Source organism: Stegodyphus dumicola, chromosome 3, assembly GCF_044657685.1.
Source record: "Stegodyphus dumicola isolate Sdum_Otavi_A_Nest chromosome 3, ASM4465768v1".
In the NCBI taxonomy this organism is placed as follows: Eukaryota; Metazoa; Arthropoda; class Arachnida; order Araneae; family Eresidae; genus Stegodyphus; species Stegodyphus dumicola.
The window spans coordinates 48,134,516-48,156,574 of NC_140770.1; the positions used below are offsets into that span (position 1 = coordinate 48,134,516).

Genomic DNA, 22,059 nt, shown 5'->3' on the forward strand with positions numbered 1-22,059 from the left:
GCTACATGATCTGACTTTGCTGGTCTGGAGAGCGTCCTATAATAGGCCTTAAATGTTCTTACCACCTGGACTTATGATAATAATATGGTTATAAATACTGATAAAACCACCTTTCAATTGTTTTCTCTCAGTACAAAATATTACAACTTCCAACTTTAGTTTAATGACAAAGACCTGAATAGAACTTTTGATACTGTCTTCTTGGTATTCACTTAGACCCAAAAATTAACTTGGATGAAATATGTTGATTCAGTCACTGATAAAGCATATACCAGATCAAGACTATGGAATATTCAGCTAATGGAATATTCAGCTAGTGTCACTTGGGGCTCAACCCAAGACGTCTTACGTGCAGCTATAAAAGTTACATTCGTTCTGTTGTTGAATATGAAAATGAGGCTTTGATAACCACCTCAGACTCTGTTGAAAACAAACTTGACCTATTCCAAAACAACATGTTGTGATTGATCACTGGTGGCGCTAAATCAACCCCCCCAATAGTTGCTATGGAACTTCAGACTGAACTAGAACCAAGAAACCTAGATAAATAATAATAATAATAAAAGGTGCCAAGGGGGGCATAAACCTTGCTGAAAAAATCTTACAAAGAAAAAATAACTTTCTAAATTATTACAGATCAGCAAATGAAAGATTGAAAACCCACAATTCCTTCCTTCCTACTGTCCACAATCTTTATGATGCCTATGATATTCCTACACCCAATCACCAAGTTTTTCCCTCACAAATTAAATCCTGTTCTAGATCAAACCATGTTGAAAGGTCACCTGGATCTTGTTTGGAATGTTAATACACAGCTCTCTTCTTTACAAAGTGAATTAAAAAGTGTTGGTCTGGCTACTAAATATAATAGGTACCCTCCTGATGATTGGCTCCATGTGTACACTGATAGTTTGGCAGAAGGCATTATAAAAAAAGCCGGTACTGGAGCATACTCAAGTACTTTCAGTATTAGGTATCCTGTTGGGAAATACTATGGCAATTTTGATGGAGAGATTGTGGCAATATCATTTGCAATTAATAAATTGAAAGACAATCCTGATCCCAATAATATTGTGTTTCTCAGGCTGCTATACTGTCACTTGTGAATTCAAAATACAATGAAAATGCACATATCAATATTTGTAGTGCACAGCTTTTTGAACTTAGTAATTCTAGAGAAAACATCACCCTCCAATAAATTCCAAGCCATTGTGGCATTTTTGGTGATAGATTGACTGCTAAAGCTGGTTCACTAATGACTCAGCCTCTATTTTCCTTTGCCTTTGTACAACATGAAAAGGATTGTAAACAATAAAATTAAGAATAATAGAATGTCCTTAAACAGAGAATGCAGCTGTGGGTACAAGGTGGAACATCCTGTTGAAAAGAATAAAATTCCCAGTTCTTTGCCTCGATCTGTTGGAGTTGCTTGTTTTCGAATGCTAACTGGACATGATTATTTAAAAAGGCATTTATGTTGTACTGAAATCAAGGATTCAGCTTGTTGCCGTTTATGTCATCAGGGTGACATGGATGGTGACTATCTCAAGAACTGCCCCATTGTTTTAAAATTTTTTAATGACAACTCTTTTGATGCTAAGTTTAATTCTCATTTTCATTCTTCTTCATTTTACTGGGCTGCTTGTCGCTTAATGGCAGAAGTGCTGTGGACGGGCGTAGGATTAAAAAAAAAAAAAAAAAAAAAAACATTTCTCTAGTTTCTGGATGATGCAGAATACCAACACACCATCAATTACTAAACATTTTGTCAGTCTGAAGTACTTTTTTGAAGCTATCCAAGAAAAGCATTTAGGCATGCTGAGCAATAAATTCATTTATCTGCATGACAATGCGCGGTCCTACATTACTCTCTATATACATTTGCTCCAATATTGAAATAGGAAATATTCAGGGCCTTTACAATCTACACAAATGAAAAGCTTCTAATGTATGTTTTTAAGTAAAAGCCTAAAAAATTTCTCCACGACAGCTTAGCCATTTTGATTTTATTGGCCAATTTTCCAGTGATATAAGATACACCAAAGGTCATGACAACATCATTGTTGACACCTTATCCAGGGTAGAAATAGATACAGTTTCTGATAATCAACATACTGATTACAAAAAGTTATCTAAAGCCCAAATTTAGTACTCTGAAATTCAAAAATTCTCTAAGTATTCAACAGAAAAACATTATTTCCTTTCAGATGTTACTTTTTACTCCAATATGGACACAAGTGCACCTCATCCGTTCACATTCCTGAATCATTTTGCTCTAAAAATTTTCACCAGACTCACCGTCTTTCTCATTTCATTTCAGCCTCAACAAAACTAAAAAAACTAGTCTGCATTAAGAAACTTCCAAATGAAGCTCTCATTTCTAGTACACTGAAAGGACATTTGGAAAGTTCACACCCAAATGTAAAAAACAAACCATGAGAATATTTTGAAAACCTAGCAGGGTAGCAAAATAAAACAGAAGGAAAAAATTAAACTATATGAAGAAGCCAGAGAAGGAATTGACGCCAGCTACAAAGTTGCACAAATAACAGCACAATGCAAAAAGAACACACTGATGCCGAGTCCATCATTGCACCTGCATTAGCTATCACTGTCAAAACAAAGTTCGAAAAAGAAATGACATAGAAGGTCAAGAAAGTAAAATTATCCATTGACACAGTATCATGCAGAATTGAAGATTTATCTTCAGACTTCTTCAGAAAAAAAAAAAAAAAAAAAAATAGAGCATTTCAAATTTTACTATAGTGAAATATGGTAACTTTAGATTGATGAATCGGCAGATATCAGTAGAAAAGCATAGCTCTTTACTTTCATTCAATTAGTTAAAGATAAAAAATTCTTGAATGAGTATCTTTTCTGCAAAGATTTGAAGAGCACAATGACAAGGAAAGACATATTTGAGCTTGTAAAAAATATTTCAAGCTTGTTTTGCTGCGGAAAAACAATATTATTCTTTACATAGACATATGTTCATCAACGTTTAAAAACAAAAATGGATTTATCACACTTGTATGCTAAGAAATTCTGAATATGATAAGCATCTACTGCATGATGCACAAAGAATCTCTGATTTCAAAATCTTTAAGTCCAGACATATTGATTGTTATGAACGTTCTCCAAGTGGTCAATTTCATGAAGTGGTCACCATTTAAAATCTATGAGTGGTCTATCATTTAAGACACAAATTTTCTCTCGCCTGTGCAAAGCAATGGATTCTGACTACAACTCTTTCATATCATATTAAAGTGTGTTGGTTTTTGAAGGAAAGGTTTTGAAAGCAGATGTGATATTGTTTTTGGAAGTAGAAAAATATCTTTGGAATTTTCTCTTCATAATGAGATTTAGTGGGTTAAAATTCATCTCAAACTTGTTTGGAAAGCTGAACTTTTTGTATTTAAATCATTGAGGTCCATCTGAGATTATTGTGATATCAACATCAAAACTGGTCATTTGAAGAAAAAGTTAACAATGGTGAAATCTGAAATATCAAAAGGAAATTTTGAATACTTTCTGGTTGTCAATATATCTCAGTTGGGGGGGGTGATTGCAGACAAAATTATAAGTACCACTGATGAATGTCAAACACCACTTTCCTTCACTTTCAATGGACAAATATGAATGGTTAATCAACCCATTTCTTATTTGTTAAACCAAATTTGACAATAACAGAAAAGATCAGCTCACTTGCTTTAGAAACAATAAATTTTACTGTTCCACATTCTTAGAGAAAAATTTGGATGAGTTTTGGCTTTCTCTCAAAGACTTGTACCCTGTGATCAGTTTGAAAGCTATTAAAATTCTCCTGCCTTTTGTATCTTCTTCATGGTTCTGTGAATTTGGATTTTCAGCATTGACAAAAATCAAATTCTAAAAGTGGAAAATACTTTTAAATATGATGAAGAAATGCCAATTTGTCTGGTGACTTTGGCACCATGTTTTGATTTAATTTGTTCAAGAAAACAGGCTCAGCTCTCTCACTGAATAAATTTTGTAAATAATTTGTTTGTTTATTTAGTTTTATATCGTGCAACTTTTACATTTTTTATATTCAAGTGTGGCATAAATAATTCCAAACATATTTAGTGCGCTGTCAACCAAAGAAAGGTTGATAAACACTGGTGTAATTGGAAAGCACATCTGGCTAGTAATAAGAAGGTACAGAGTTAGAATCCTCGCAAAAGCATTACAGATTTCATCAGTTTCCTGACTTTAAAAAAAAAAAAAAAAATTCTAGTTAACTCTATACACTGTCACCCAAATTTAAATGTGGTGAATGATAATTTATCCCCACCAGGATTTGGTGATTAGATCCCTTCCTCTCCACTCACCCTTCAAGTTGGGGAAAGTGTAATGTATATTCTCCCTCATTCCTGCATGCCTTCATGGTATCATTGGAAAGCATGACTGACTAACAATCAGAAAGTCTACGGTTGAATCCCAGCAAAGGCAACGCTCATTTTTCACATCTTCTGCTCCAAAATAAAATGTCTAATGATCTTAAGATTATCTGCTTTTGTGGCCAATTTTTGTAGTTTTAGCTGAATTAGCCATTTTCCCTTTCAGTCACAATTTTTTCTTCTAACTACATGTCAGATGCCATTTTGCAATGTTTTCACGTTTTTCCGAGTTTTCCGACCCCCTTCGATAATTGGAGATGAGTTGCAGCTAACGGACAATCTTTTCGTATTGGCTGATGCCCACAGAACAATGCTCCCCCCTACCTACGTCACACGACTGAAGTACACAGAAGGTAATTACAACTACTTTTCAACTAGTTTTAAGAGGGAGAGCTCTGCATCACCACAGGTCAGTTTTTTGTTTCTTTTGTTACAACTTTTTCTTGGTCTTAGCAAGACCCACTTTGTTGGTTTTCATCTTAATTTTCTTTTATTTTAATTACAGATTTTCATTACAGATTTCTAAAAATATATAAAATTATAAATCTTCAAGCTTGCAGGCCCAGCCCGTATGTTTTTGTATATTTAGGACTAATAGCAGACCGCTATTTATTTTTGTTTTTATTCTTATTTTGATTTTGATTTTGATTTTAGTCTAGATTTAAGTTGTATCGGAATAGTTTTTACATATTTTAACACCTTAATGTGTCATTTTGTGCGGACGTGTCGGGAAATGGAACAGAGAATTGAGACTATTAAAATTTTCCAAGACACTTTGTCTAAATTAAAAAATTTTGTAGCGAAAAAGTTTCAATTGTCTGTTTCAGCGAAACGCGTAATGGGGTTAGCTTGATTCCATGCTCAAACAAATAAAATTTCCATTGAAAAGCCAGTTTGGAAGTCGAGTTAGGCTTATTTACCATTTTCCGCTTACTTTTTATCTGATTTTGTTTTTTTATGTCTTACATGTTAAATGGTTTGATTTTCATATGTATTAATTTTTTTAAAACGTGTTGAACTTTTAGGAGCAACAGCTCCTGGTAACTTTTAGGCGAGCTTACTGCATTTTTTAATTTACTTATTTTGCAGCATATTGCGCAAGATGTTTTCTAGACCAAATTGGTCATTCAGTATTGTAATTACTACCTTGCTTGATATATTATATATATATATATATAAAATTCCCTATAATTTTACCCTAACAATCAGAAACATACTTTTACTCAACAAAACAATGTTAACAAGTAAAAATTCAGTATCATAAGGAAACCTTTTTTTTTTGCCTCATAACTAAAAATATTTTAGCATATAATTTACATTCAATTATCGATAGGACTTCATATATTTCAGGAAAGGAGGTATTTATTTGATTAATCACTTATAATTTAATGTAATTTTCATAGGTTTTACTGCTATACTGAAAGCTAATTACCTTTTTTCTAATTATATTTTCTACATCCGAGCCTTCTAAAAGTTGTATATCAGGAAAAATTCATATTTAAAAAAATCTGCAAATTCTAATTTTATCAAACATTTTGAATTTTTTAGCATAACATAAGCACATAGCTAAAATTCCTTACACGTGCTCAAACAAAACAAATCTGACCATTACAGAAGGGTTCACTTCAGAAGAGGATATAGAAAAGAAAACTGTTTATAAATCAGAATACTGAATAATCTGTTAAATAAGAAACAAATCATCTCCTGTTACATTCATTCTGCTATCCTTAAATTAAGATTTCTCTTCACATTTTACACTTAACCTGCACCAGAAGCATCGTTATGTCTTGTTTGATGTTTTTAGATACCAGATTTCAACACTACCCTACACAGAATAGTTTCTTATCTATGTAACTTTTAATTAGATACCTTGCCAGAGAATGCATTGGTTTTATTTCAATTTAAAAAAATTTTGCTTTGCTTCCTAAATTCATTTTTCAATCCTATAAGCTACTGGTGCATTCTGGGCCCATGTGATTTATCATCTGAGTAAACATTATGGGCTACATTTTAGATTCAAAGTATAATATATTTTCCAAATTTTACTTTATTTTGAACTTTTTTGCTTTTATTTCATAATTTTTGATTTTTACTCATTTTTTAATAATAATTAATTTTTTTCTCTGTACTGCATGTAAGTTCATATGCATAAATAACTGTTCACATACATCCATAATTTTCATTATAATTTACATCTGTTAACACCTCACAATACAGAGGTATGAATAAGAAAGAAATTTATAAACTACTACAAAAACTCTAAAGAAATAATTAAGCCTATTAAAAATGAAGATTAAAGTTCTCAGATTCAGTGCAGCAGTGAATCTGACCAAAATTCTATATTTTTATATAGAAAAGAACAATGTTTGAATAACACAAAACCATGTATAAAAACATATTTACAAGAAGAATTTTTTAAATACATTATAACAGCAAATTTTTTAAAGCAATATGCAATATATATATATATATATATTTAATGGACTCTCAAATATTACCTCAATGCACTTTTAACCAAACATTTCTACAGGAACATTTTGTATGTCACATGATCATTAAATAAAAATTTTTACGTCTCAACTCAAAAATAATGAAAATAAAATTTTAAAAAAGTTATGTTTTGTTATTTATTGCTGAAAAGCATTCAAGAATTATTTGCCTTCAGAAAAATTCTCTCAGAAAATTTTTGGGGAGGACTTTCTAACAGATATAGGCTCATACTTATGGTATGCATGAGTATGTGTAATCAGCTCATTTTGTTACCATGAATCAAACATGTGTGGCAAAATATCATTATTCAGTGCTCTTGTTCATTCAGCTACTGCAAAAAGCTTCCTCTTTTATGTAATATGTCATGTAATATGCCTCAAAAGGGCATTTTCCTTCACATTATAAAAAGAAATTCAAATAAATATTTATTAAAACAGGCCTTTTAAATTATCTCTTTTAAGCTCTACGTATGCTGATATTTTATTTCTTTTTAATTTTTCCCCCTCATCTAGCACAGATCTTATAATCTCACCCAATTCAGCAATGAAGTTTGGTTTTATTTGAATGATGGGGTTAATTTCTGCACCTGAGTAGGGCATTTAAAAATACAGTCATTAACCACATGAATTATAAATTAATTATGATCCATGTGATTTACATTAAAGCTCAGTCATCCTGTTAAAATCAGTGTTTAATATGCTGAATATAGAAACAGAGCATTGACTTCATTTTCTCCATGTCCAAAATAAACCCCGAGACATATGTAAACATTTTTAGATAATTTTTTGTTGTTTCTAATCCTCCTTATTATTGTTTCTAATTTTCTTAATAATATGAAGGATGTACACTGTGCAAAAAATGGGACAGCTCTATAGCTCCCATTCTACTGGGCCGATTGACAAAATTCAAATTGTGTTTTTCATGTTTCGAAAGCGCAACTTAGGATATATATTAGATTTATATATAGCACTGTTCTAATATAGGTATTTTGAGACAAAATCAGACTTCAAATGACATGCTAATTTTTATCCATATTTCAATTCTAAGCCTCAATTATTCCTAAATATTAAATTTTGTAAAATTTGGTGCAAAATTTATGGACAAATTAAAATATTTATCTTGGTGCATATTTTCAGTTGCGCCAAGAATAATTCTCTCGGCGAACTTCTTAATATACAGTAACCCATTTTCCTTTCCATTTTTAAATTGTGCACAAGCGGGGGAAAAAATTCACATGATTCCTACTTTCAGATAATTTTAACAAAGTACCTAAACCACATTTGATGTTATTATTACTTTCAACAAATATGCCAAATTTCAACACACACCAATATACAAATTCAAGTATATCTTCAGAAATTTTGAATAAACAACTCTAATTTTTTGCAGGTATGCTTAGAAATACATCTACTTTCAGATGTTGGTAAAAATTTTATACATTATAATTCAAAATGTTTTTTAAAAAAATGTATAAAAATTGTTTTAAAATACAAATTTTAAAAGTAAATCATAAAAAACGGGCACATTTTATTTGGAATGAATCTAAATTTTAAAATGTGAAAGGAAGAATCAAATAAGTTTAATAAAAAAAAGGGGAGATTAATAAATATATACGAATATCAATTAATATTGAGGAGCTAGAATTTTGAGATCTAATTTTTTAAAACATACTCGTGTGATTTTTACGAAACTTGGCAGTTTTGTGTAATTTGAGTCATAGAATCGAAATATGAAAAAAATTGGACATCATTTCAGAAAAAGTCCAATTTTGTGTCAAAATACCTATATTAGAACAATGTTATATATAAATCTAATACATATCCTAAGACGAGCGTTCGAGACGTGAAAAGCGCAAGTTGAATTTCATCAATTGGCTCAGTAGAACAGGCGATATAAAACTATTCCCCCCTTTTTTGCAGTGTACATCTAGACCTACAGCCAGATCATGTCCACAAATTTTATTATAGCAAAAGCTAGATATTACACATATTGCTGGTTTAGTGATTAAACTGATTCATTTAGTTACAAATCTCACTGGTAAATTTAGGTAAGTAGCAATAGCAGCAAGAACTCCCAAAATCGATGCCATTCTTAGGAAGCGAGCAGGAAAAAAAGCAATTATTGATCAAGCAACATGATAAGGAAGTACATATTGGATGAAAAAGAGGTTTTTAGAATTAAGAACTTTTTTAGGAGATGTAGATAACCCTAATGTTTCACTAACAGAAAGACTGTGGAATGATCTTGCAGAATTGGAAACTCTTCTTTCTATACCATATATAGCCCCAAAAAAACTGCAATCTGAAGAATTGACAGTTGGAGGCGAGAATGGAAGAATGGGATGTTTGTTCTTTCTGAAATGGAGGGTTTATTGCAGAAGGAATCATTTCTTCAATGAAGAAAAGAGAAACTAGTTTGCTAGACAATGAGATCTTGCAGGGTTCATATATGGAGATCCAAAACATCGAATTTTCTTGGATGACAAACAAATTAAAAAGGCAAAGAAAGTCATCTATGAACTTTCATTAAGAATGAAATTATTCTCAGAACAATTGGAGAATTTGAATCAGGACAGTCAAACTGCAACATTGGAACTGAGTTTCTATCATCCTTTTCCAGTGATGAATCAGATTTTAAGAAATATTTTTGGATAATATTGAAAAGGCTAAGGCAAAGCTAATGAAAATAAAGAAACAAGAGCCTTTAGATATAAAAATGATAAAATACAAACAAGATTTCTACATGGCCTTTGAAGAAATAGAGAAATATGATTGCGCACGATATCTCGTTTAGAATTTATAAAAATCTATCCTGAAAAGTTAAAAGAAGGAGCCCTAACAGTAACAGCTCTTCAAGTTAGTGTGGAAAGACTCTTTTCAGCTCTGAAGTTTATCAAATCGGATCTATGGCTCTCCAACAAAGAAAATCTTGCCGAAGCTATACTGTTTCTTAGAAATAACTAATGCCAGTTTTTCCATTTCATAATAAATGCTAATTAATATAAATAATTTGCTATGCCATCAATTTTTCTTTCTGTAGCATCTATTACTTATTTTATATTAAAAAAATAAGCTGTAACCCATGTATATATGTTTATATACTATATGTATATATATATGAGGGAGTCGGAGTCATTAAAATTCCAGAAGTCAGAGTTGGAGTTGGTTAATTACCCTATCGACTCCACAGCCCTGTCTAAAATACAAGCCAACACTGGGACTGGTGTATACAGTAAACTTTTTTCCCAATGTACTCCTGTGGGGCACTTCATGTCCAATTTTGATACAGAGATTCTTGCAATCTCACTGGCTCTGGAAAACCTCAAGATAAAGATCGACTGTTTCTCTAAAGCAGTTATTCCAGTCAATCCCAAAGCAACCATCCAAGCTGTAGTTATAAATCATGATATAGATACCCAGATTATCTCAGAAAAAAGATCAACCTTTAACTTTCTTTATAAACACAACAAAACAATCATTTTTCAATGGATACCTTCACATGTTGGCATTGATGGTAACAAAAAGGCAGAATTACTAGCCAAGATAGGAACACTTGTGCCGCAAGACAGTAAACCACTTCTTCCAAGGTCACTTATAAAGCATATTTTTGAGAAATTAATGGATACTCTTAAATCTGACCAGACAGCAAAATCAACAAGCAAATCTTGGGCTAAAATTCAAGACACATGGAAAAAGTTTCATCCAAAACCCTGTAAAGAGGCTGTGGCAAACTTCAGACTGCAAACAGGTCACGATTACATGGCACATCATCTTAATAAAATTGACATCCTTCAATCTAGTATATGCCAAATTTGCAATTTGGGCATCATGAATGCAGAGCATCTTCTTATATGCCCAGAACTAGATAAAGAGTTTCAGAAACATGGTGCATTAAGTAAACTATATTGGAATGCCAGAGCTTTCATAAACTCCTTTTAAAGACTACATCTCTTGTGTTCCTTTCCTTGTTGTTTAAATTTTTAACTTTTTACTTTTGTCCCCATGCTCATTATTCTGATTCTTGCTTTATAAATGTTTGTTCTTTTTTATTATTTTTCACTGTTCTTTGTATGATACTTGAGCTGTTTTATATGTTTGGACTGATCTTTCCAATAAAGCCATATGTAACAAGAACATTAAAGCAATTTCTTCAGTCAAACTTTCAACCAATGGATCTGTTCTAAATTGTCAACTTGTGATAAATTCTGTAATAAATAATGGTCGCAGTGTTACTCTGCAATGGATCCCAAGTCATTATTGTGCAATCACAGGTAATGAGTAATGAGTTTTCTGACACTCTGGACAAGGCTTGGATCTGTCCTTACTTAAACCCAATCCTCCTGTTTGCTATCACAATACTAAGAGAATCACTGGAGCCAGATGAGGATCTCATCTTTGAAAAAAGAATGGGAACTCAGTGAAGGGGAAGATTTAAAGTTCCCTAATGGAGAATCCCTAAAAAAAATATTTTTCATAAAAAGATACTTGAAATATTTTGCTAAAAAAAGGTAAATCTCAAAAGATAGAAAACTTGGAAAGCCAATTTACAGGAGTAAATGGAACAACAGATCAGATCTTACTAAGATGATAATATACAATGCTGCATTTAAAGATACACATTTTAACCATTTTTTTTTTTTTTTAAAGGATGCTGTAAATCATTTATGTAGAGTAGCAAGTTATATCGATTCTTTGGAAGGATTTCCTGATGAAACAACATACATTAATAAAACACAGAATAACACAGTACAGATCACAAAATGAATGTAAAATTTCAAAAAATTTACTGACTTTTCATCTTGTTTTTTACCTTGATTACAATTATCTTTCATTAATCTACATCGATCTTTGATTGAAGAAGCACTTCTTCCCATGGCTGCACCGATAGTTTGCCAATCATTACCATACACAGAACGCAGTCTGGAAACAATCAAACACTAGAGCATAGAAAAATTTGATATATAAAAAATATAACATTTTTAAAGTTATAACTTATAACTTACTTTTTTAATTTTTCTAATTCATCAGAAGTGTACTTTCCAACATGGTTTTTATTATCATACATTCTAATTACTCTCCTGTACACAGAAAATAAAGGTCTGTTTAAGCCTTTTGCAACTGTTCTATAAAAATCTTTTCTTTCATCTTTAGACATGTCAAAAACAATAGTAGCAGGATTAGTTACATCATGTTCCTGCAAAAAGAAATATCCTTGAAAATAACGTTGTTCATCATAGTCATCAGATTCATAATAAAACTTTCTATCACATCTTAAATAAAGAATGATAGAACAAAGCAAATTTTTATTTCTTTAAATTAAAAAAAAAAAAAAAATGAAGACAATATCGCAATACATTTCAGCTTTGAAAAATAATACATATATCTTATCATAAATTCTATACAATATATACCGTATGTGACATAAATGTGATCAAATATGAGACTTATGAAGCATACAGACTTCATGCCATGCATGCAAATAGTGTTGGATTCAGTGCAAAGAATACCAGAAGTCTACATGTGCACATTACCTCCCATATGCATGAAATTTCAAATACTATTCATAAACTTAAAAAAATAACATACACATAATAAAACACAGTGCAACTTAATTTTAAAAACAAATTCATTTTTTCAGATACCTCAAGTTAATGAGATTAGTTAACCAAAGTAAGTTATCTTAAATCAATAAAAGATAAATTACTTATTTATAAAAAAATTTTGATCATGTTCATGCCCAGATTTGAAAACCACAAGCCTTCTTCATGCAAAAAATAAGAAATATAAATTATTTTTTAAAACATTATCATATCTGTATGATATCATGAAATAATGCTCTTCTAATAATATATAAATATTCATTTTAAAATGAGGAATTATGAACTTTTAGATAGGATTTTAATGAAGTTCAAGCAACATTCCAACCCTAAACACTTTTATTCCTCCCAGGAAAAAATGAAAACAAAAAATAATGAATACTCTAAAAATTTCCAGACTCAGGCTAGAAATGAGAATACTATCTGCGATAAGACAACACATGAAAGACACAGACAGATTACTATATAATGATATATAGTGTATGAGAGTATTATACATCCTACACCAAGTACTTAAAACATTTCTTCACTATTCAATGTATGGTGACACTGTATAATGAGTTTATAATTAAAATAATGTTACTTTAGAGAATCTGGGGTTTGTTCTGATCAACACATGTTGATAAAACTAGAGCAAGATCTAAAGTTCTCAGACTGTGAACAGAAAACAATATTTCTATATAGCAGTCCTTACAATCATATTGAATTGTGCTACAATATTATTCTTACTGAGGGAAAAATTTTCATCAAGTAATATACTCACACTGAAATTTGTCTAGTTCTTTTTTTTTTTTTTTTTTTAATAGTATTTGGAAGCTAATGAATATAACTTGTTTTTTAAAGCAGCTCATTAACATCACATTTTGCATTTCTTTTGAAAAATAAAATCCATTAAAAACTTACAACATATTCATGTAAGTTGACGGTTAAAATATTCTGTTATGAATTCCAGTACTCAGCTGACACTAATGTTTTAAAATAGACAGATGGAAGTATGAAGACTACAAATGCTACTTTAATTACACAACTGCATGGTCAACAAATTACATTTTAAACTTGAAATAGTTTAGACCAATGAAAAAAATGACGATTTTATATTTATTATATTTTTAATTTTAAAACTTTATCTAACTTGAATAACAGAGTTTGAAACTCACAAATAAGAATTCCTTTACATACAATAATTAGCCCAGTTTAGCACTTTAGTGCACTATACGTGATATAATAGTATTTTATTTAATATGAAATACTGCTTTTCATAAAACAAATAATTTGTGAACAAAAATTAAGTATTCCCTTAATACAATATTAAAAATTGTACACAATGCTACTTTCTTTCCCTATTCATCCAATTATACTTCAGACCATACATATGAAAAGGAGCAAAATAAAATTTAACTCAGCATTAAAATATCTAGATCACAAACCTCACAATATAAGCGAATGTTGTTTTCTAACAATTCAATTTCTTCTTTGGCCCACATACCCTGCTTCCACATATGACCTAAGTTTAGAAGTAATCATTTAAACAATAATACATAAAAAATAAACATATATTTAAAAATAAATACATTAATAAAATCTGCAATATTAAATACCTTTATTGTGAAGGGTTGTTTTTTCTTCCCTACTTGTAAACCAGTTCTGGTTGATACCTTGATTATTTTGCAAGTCATTAGATTCTTGATAATTTAAAATCTGAAATATATGTGAATAAAACAGAAATATATATATATATAAGAACCAAATTAAACTATGAAATCTATCTGCTCCAGAAAGAATGCCTTCATACAGAGCTTTATGAAATAAAGTAGTTCATATTTAAACTAGGTAGCTAAAATATTAGACCCTTTTTTTTCAACAAGGATCATTTTCCCAGGGGCACACAATGACAAAAGAACCAGAAATTTCCTATTGCATATACGAAAAGGAATATGAGACATACTCATAAGAAATAGTTAACACTATGGTTAGTATCTAAATAGTTTGGACTTGAGCAACTCTAAATGAGGCATGATTGCATCCAAAAGAGATTCAGTTCCAGCACTAGACTTTTCTTGTTATCTTATGTGCTTACAAAGTGGCAGCTAAGGGGAAATTTTTTTTGTTTTTGTTTTGTTAATTGTGGTTGCTGGTGGCACAATATGTTGCTTGGTCCAATTAATCTCATTTTCTGCTTCCCTTTGCGGATAGCTGAGTCAGGACAAACATCAAAGAGAACAAATTAATGGATCATAGCATGGTCTGCCATTAAGTCAAGATTTCACAAGCGTGGATACTTCTTGTCGGAATATATAAAGGATTGAGTTTTTGTTCTTCTCTTCCCTAAATATTTGCATGATCTTAAATAATGCATCAAACAACTGCTGCATCTCTTGATGGGATCTTGATCTCATGACAATATGTGTTTGCGAAGATCTTGACACATTGACATCTATCCTCTTAAAGGGTCACATACATAACATCTGTTACTTAGCCAAGTAAACAGAAGATATTACTTTAACTGTGTAACAGTTTCAGGTGTATAATTAAACAACTGTTTCTATAAATCTTAAGTGACTATTTCTTTTAGGTTAATCCTATAACCTTTTAGGCTATATACATATTTCATTGGCTAAGCTATATATATATAAAGCACATATAAATGCATGTAGCATATGTTCTATATATTTTATCATTTTGCTGGAGTGCTGTCGTGAGCTATCAGAAATTGCTATTGGCATATGTAATTGCTATATCAAGAACCTCCTTCACATATGCGTTATTGTTACACAACAGCATGACCTGTCATCAATGATCATGAGGGAAACTTAACTCGCTTGATATAAACCTAACTTGTATATATATATATGTATGTGTGTTCAAGATAAAAATATGAAAGCAAACTTATAAATTTAATTCACTATAACCTCTTTTATTTTTTATTTCATTTGGGAACTTCATCTATCTGTCCTAAAAATAGCACTGTAAGTCTAAATTGCATCATTAAGATTAATCCTGCGATCTTACATAACTTTTAATGCAGATGCCTCTTGACCAATCACCAAATTGTAAACCAAAACTAAAAAATAAAACTTTTGACTCCCTCCCTTCTTTCTATGAACTGATGCATCACTTTCACTTGTGATTTCCTCTTGGCCAGACACCTTTCTCCAATCATGTGTGTGCTGCTACATTCGCTTCTATGGCAATAATATCAAAATTTTAAATTTTCTTTAATAGGCACATATAGAGTGCCAAGTGAATTGTAGCCATAAAATGAGAATTCAAATAAAAAAAGTTATTTAATCTGGCTCGACCGCTTCTTCTTCGAAATGGATGGATGCTCTAAGCACCAAGTATCTACGCAATCAGCATTTCTGCGCATAGTGCTTCCAAAATTTGTGCTATCATTACATATGACAATAGCAATTCCCAATAGCTCACAACAACACTCCAGCAAAATGATAAAATATATAGAACATATGCTACATGCATTTATATGTGCTTTATATATATAGCTTAGCCAATGAAATATATAATAGTTTATACATTTCATTCTGTACATATAATATATGTGGTGCCATAGCTGAATAGCAGATAGCACTGAGCTGCTTATTGTGTAATTCGCTCCGATGTTTTCATTTGGCAGTTGGAATTGAGATGTGTTGAAAGAAAGACAAAATGAAGTCAAAAGTCTTTAAGTCTTTAATCCAGATGTCACAGTAAAAATAATAAACCTACATTTCACCGGCATTGTAAGTTGGCATTTTCAGAAAAAAGAATTATCAAAGCTCAAGCAGCTGAATGGTTAGCATGAGGAATAGTAGAACCTAGTTCTTATCAATATTGCAGCCCAATTGTAATCATTAAAAAGAATGTTGGAACACCCCATGTATGCATAGATGATAGGAGATTGAATAAAGTAATTGTAAAGGAGAGATTTCCACTTCCATTAATTGAAGACATTCTAGATCAGTTACAGGGATCACATGTATGTAGTATGATTGATCTTAAAAATGGGTTTTTCCATGTTGACATATATAGTGATAGTAAGAATTATACTTCGTTTGTAACATACAAAGGGCAATATCAAATTCTCGAGGTTCTTTTTGGGCTATGCAATTCTTCGGCTGTATTTCAGAGGAACATTAACATCATTTTTCTATATTTAATTAATGATGGTATTGTTTTGCCATATAGTCCATATTTTTCAAGATATAATAATTTTGTCTTTCTCCTTTGAAGAAAGAATCAAACAGCTTGAACGGGTCTTGAAGCTTGCTAGTGACTACGGATTTGAGATTAATTCCAAGAAATCTCATTTTTTGAAGAAGCAAATCAAATTCCTCGGTCATGTTATTGAAGAAGGTAAAATTTTTCCATCCACATTAAAAATGAAAATGGTCCTTAATTTCCCAGAATTGACTAATTTGAAACAAATTCATAATTCTCTTGGATTTACCCAATATTTCAGGAAGTTTATTCCAAAATATTCCATTACTGCTAAACCCTTGAGTGACCTCTTGAAAAAAGATCACAAGATTAAATTTGACGGGGAGGAAAGAAATTCTTTTAATCAACTAGAGTCATTATTAGCTGAAGAGCTTGTCTTAGAAATCTATAATCCCAATTATGAGACTAAACTGCATACTGACGCTAGCTTAGAGGGAAACGGAGCAATTTTAATGTAGAGGTCTTCCAAGCAATAATAGTTTCCACCCTACCTATTTCATGAATAAGAAAACCACAGATGCTGAAAAGAAATACTCTAGTTATGAACTTGAAGCTCTTGCAATCATAGAAGCATTAAAGAAATTCTGTATATACCTATTGGGACTTCACTTTAAAATTGCCACTGCTTTTCTGCATTTGAAAAGACTATGTTAAAATATGACTTATCAACTTGTATTGCACATTGGGCTTTATTACTATAGGAATTTAATTATGTGATTGAGCATTGCTCTGGTACTACGATGGTTCACGTTGACATTTTAAGTATGTCTTCCATTAGTATTTGCTGTGTTTCAGTAGATAATATCTTACCAAAGTTGAAATCAGACCAGGATAAGCATAATGAAATAAAAATTAAAGAATTTAAAGAATTACATAAAGTTTTTAGTTATGAAGATTACTGTGGCAGAGCTGGAGTTTTGTTTAAATTTGTTGATGGCAAAAAAATTAGTGGTTGTACTTGAAAGTATGCAAATATAAGAAGTGCCCATGAGAAAGACCATTCAGGACAAAAAGTCAAATATATCATGAGAAGCATTGAAGAGTATTATTTTATCCCTAAACTCAGACAGAAAGTAGAAAATATCATAGCAAATTGTGTTCATTGTATTGTTGTGAATTATAAGACAGGAAAGAAAGAAAAGTCTCCTACATCTATTGCAAAAAGAAGATGTGCCATTAAAAATGCATCATTTAGATCACCTCAGAACTTTGGACAGTACACGTAAATATTATTATAAGTACACCTTAGCAATTATTGATGCATTTATTAAATTCATGTGGATTTATCCTACGAAGTTCACAACATCTGCTGAAGTCATAGTAAAGTAAGAGAAACAAAAGGCTATACTAGACAGTGCTTCCTAAATAATGTCGGATAGAGGTACAGAATTTACCTCTAACAAATTTGCCGATTACTTTTCTAAAGAGAACACTAAGCATCATTTGATTGCTACTGACTTGCCTAGAGCCAATGGCAAAGTAGAATGTATCAATAAGACTATCAAATCAGTATTCTCGGCACAGCAATTACCGGACTTGAACAGTGGAACTTCGTAACTGAACACACAAAAAACGAAGCAACTTAAACAACTTGCATTGAAAGAAATGTTTAATAAAACAAACATATAAATATTAAGCTTTTTTTTTTTATAAATTTTGATACCCTTTAGATCATAATTGCTCTTTATTTAATGAATTACGGTTTCATATTTTTAATTTTATAATTTCTGCATGTCATCTTACCAGATTTAAATTGATTATCTATAATCTGGAAAAACTCCTAATCCGGAATCGCCAAAGTCCCGACGAGTCCGGATTAAAGACTTTGTACTCTAATTTAAGAAGAAGAGAACCAAGACTTAACAAAGTCAAAGATCTGGTAGCTATAAAAAGGAATACAGTTTGGGTGGCATTTGAAATTAAAACCAAAGTACCTTGAATAACTAAAGGAAGGAACACATACAACATAGTCAGAGAAGAAAGTCAAGAAGGGCCCGAAGAAAAAGAAGTAAATTGTATTTTTTCTGCAAAAAGAAAGGAAAGATGAAAAAACATTTAACAATGAAAGGAAAGACGCTTAATGATGAAAAGAAAGACACCTAAAAGAAAAATGAAAAGATGTCTAAAAATGAAAAAAATTTCAATTAAAGATGTTAACTACTGTTTCTATAGCAAATGAAGCCTGAAGACGACGTTTGCTGATATTTTTGTTTCATTCTTCAAACTGAAAGATGATTAAGAACTAAAAACTTTTAACCATTCATTTAAAGACATGCTATGATATTGCCTTTTCTCTTTTGTTTTTGTATTTTTTTCCTTTGCAGTTTCACTTGGAGGGAGCAGACAAGTGCAGGATCGCCAAGAGAACATGGTGCTAATGTTGAATGCCAGATGTGCTGAGCTGCTCATCATGTAATTTGCTCTGATATTTTCATTTTGCAGTTGGAATTGAGATGTATTGAAAGAAAGAAAATGATTTTATTCTGTTAAAGAAGTGTTAATTCGGTTAAAGGTTTACTGTATTTGTGAAAATGTGCATAGATTTTAATGTAACTAAACATGTTGTCCAATATAAGCTTTGTAGATGTTTCTACCACCCACAACAAAGTATTACTACATATATAGAAAGATAGATAGATACAAAATTTAAAAACTTCATATTAAGATTGCAAATTATTGAAATCTTGCAATATACTGCACAACTAATTAAATAATCAAGATATAAACATTAAATCAAAAAGGGGTTAACATTTTAACAAAAAGTACACACATGAAAATTGAATAAAAACAAAATTCAAATAACATAATAAAAAGAATATAACAAAATGTTAATGATTTCTTTGCCTTTTTCAAGAAGCAGCTGAAGAATTTTCAATAGTACTACATTTCTGAATTATATGATTATAAATTCTAGAAAAAATACAAAAGAAAGTGCCAAATAAAAAAAATTAATAAAAATTATTAATTAAAGTTTGTTAAATGTGCAACACAGTAAAATAATGTTTTTTTATTTCAATCACTCATCATGATATAACCTGTTCAAACATGATCCTTAAACAAAAAATACTCTTAAAAAAAAGTCAGTATTAAAAAAACGTTCTTGAAACAAGAAACAGGTATACATTAAAAGCAATATGCTAAATTATTTAAACATATTCTGAACAGAAGAAAATGGCAAACTGCTAAAATACTTTGTAAATCAAAATAAAATATTGCAAATCAAAAGTAAACATTTTTCAAATCAGAATTTTGAGGAAATAAATTTATTTAAAAAGAAATTTACTAAAAGTCAAATATATAAATTTTAATGATACAGAAAAGTTTCCAAATTGAAATGAAACAAACAAAAAAAAAAAAAAAAAAAAAAAATGGAAGTTTGTCCACTTGTCAACCACAGGTTCCAATTCTTTAACATTCATGAACTCAGTAGGAACAGGCATTCTACCATTTTACAGAATGTGCATCTTCTAATCCACTAAATTTAACATGTTTACTGAAGCTTATAATTGCAGTAAAATCAGTAATTAATACATTTAAATACCTGTGAAGCTTCTACTGATTGAAAACGCTTTTGAGGTATTTCTACAACACCAGTAAGCCCATCCATTCCATCTAAAATAAAAACATTATTGTTTATTGAAATTTTTATTCAATATCTATATTTTACAAGTATAAAAAGCAAAATGCTTCTTTAATTCCTGTTTAAAAATTTTTTCTGTTTGATTTAATTTCATTTTGTGTAATAAGTATGTTTTGCCTATTTTTAGGTTTTTGTACCACTTTTAAGTATTTATATTTTAGTTTTTAGATCTCCCCCCCCCCTTTTTTTTGTATTTATGTTTACATTGAGTACGAATTCATGTAGGGGAAAGGTCTGAGCATTTGAGACTCATTAGAAATTTCTTTTAAAAATTATGGTTTAGTAATGAAAAGTTGCTTAAAGTCTCAAATAGTTCAGAGGAATGAAACAGGCATTCAGAACTTATTCATGAACTTGGTTTAGGGTTTCAAAATTCTTTTCCCTTGACAGATTCTGTTCGAAGCATTAAACAGAGATTAATAAAGAAAAAATTTCAAGGAAAATTATTTTTGCAGTTTGCTTTGTTGCGTCTTATGTTCTGCAATTAAAAAAAAAAAAAAAAAAAAAATTATTTTCAGTTTTCTTTTCACAATTCCGTTTTTGAATGTTTTCTTCATTAAGATACATAAGTTTCCTTCATTGGCATTTATTCAGATTGATAACCTTTTCCCAGAGAGGGAAATATTTAGACCTTCATATTTCTGGAACAGAATTTTTATTTAATTTTCATTTTGACTTTTACTTTTTGATTTACTATCATTATGTATATATATACATAACGTTTCAAAACTTATCATTCAAATTATGTGGGGAAGTAGGAAAGACGTCAGGGAACTGATTTCACATAGGAAAGTGTGTCTGCAAATGTACGCAAAAGCGCTGCGTGTGCACAACTAGTGTACAGCTCCACCCACCACTCTTACTGTCATCAATGTAAGAGTTGACTTACCACCCATAACACAACTGATGTGCGTGATTACCTGAATCGACATTCGAAACTCAATAGATCGGCAGAGGTGGACCAGCCGCTTGGACACTCAGGTCACCTGATTTATCGCACATGGATTTCTTTTTGTGGCGGGTCATGAAAGAACATGTGTATGAGACTCCTGTGGACAGTGAAACGGACCTTGTTGCACGAATAGGTGGCCACCACAGGATCTGTCCATGATAAGCCAGGCATTTTTGAAAATAATTTGGCAATCAATGGTGCTGTGAATTCTGCATTCGTGTAAATGGTTGGCATTTTGATCATCTACAGTGAAACTTTACTTTACCTTGTTGGAATAAAGGTCATATCATTACCACTTAACTGTACTGCTTCCTTGAGTAAACTTTACTTGTAATATCCTACATAATTACTTGTAATATCCTGTTTAAAATATCCTACAAATATACAAGATAAGAATAAAGAAATGTGAAATTAAAACCTAAAAATTGTAAAAAACCTGAAAATACATAGCAAAACCAGAAACTTAATAAAGTTAAAAACTCAATTAAATACAACGTAATGTTATCAAGAGGAGGGTACATCAAACTTGATTACAATTCCCTCATCCACTGAAAACCCTTGCATTTCTGTATTCAAAATCAGCTGATGAACTATTCTAAACATTTTTAATTAATAACATTTCATCCGAAAATTCTGAATTCCTCCTCGATGCAAGGTAAATTTAGGTTTTAATTTCACATTGTTTTAAAAAAATTTTTTTTGTTTTGTTTTAATTTCACATTTCTTTAATTTTTATTTTGAAATTTAT

The 22,059-nt window shown here is 30.8% G+C and overlaps 1 protein-coding gene across 3 annotated transcripts in view; it reads right to left on the reverse strand.

Annotated features, from left to right (window-relative positions):
* Positions 1–22,059, reverse strand: part of LOC118183137 (cyclin-D-binding Myb-like transcription factor 1) — a 95,733-nt gene that overhangs the window by 55,718 nt on the left and 17,956 nt on the right. For all 3 annotated transcript variants that reach the window (XM_035352562.2, XM_085812855.1, XM_035352563.2), the window contains exons 4-8: positions 20,261–20,331; positions 14,103–14,202; positions 13,932–14,008; positions 11,911–12,101; positions 11,718–11,827 (exon numbers count right to left, since the gene is read on the reverse strand). In XM_035352562.2, the coding sequence (XP_035208453.1) occupies positions 11,718–11,827; positions 11,911–12,101; positions 13,932–14,008; positions 14,103–14,202; positions 20,261–20,331 (549 nt within the window). The remainder of the gene's footprint in view (positions 1–11,717; positions 11,828–11,910; positions 12,102–13,931; positions 14,009–14,102; positions 14,203–20,260; positions 20,332–22,059) is intronic.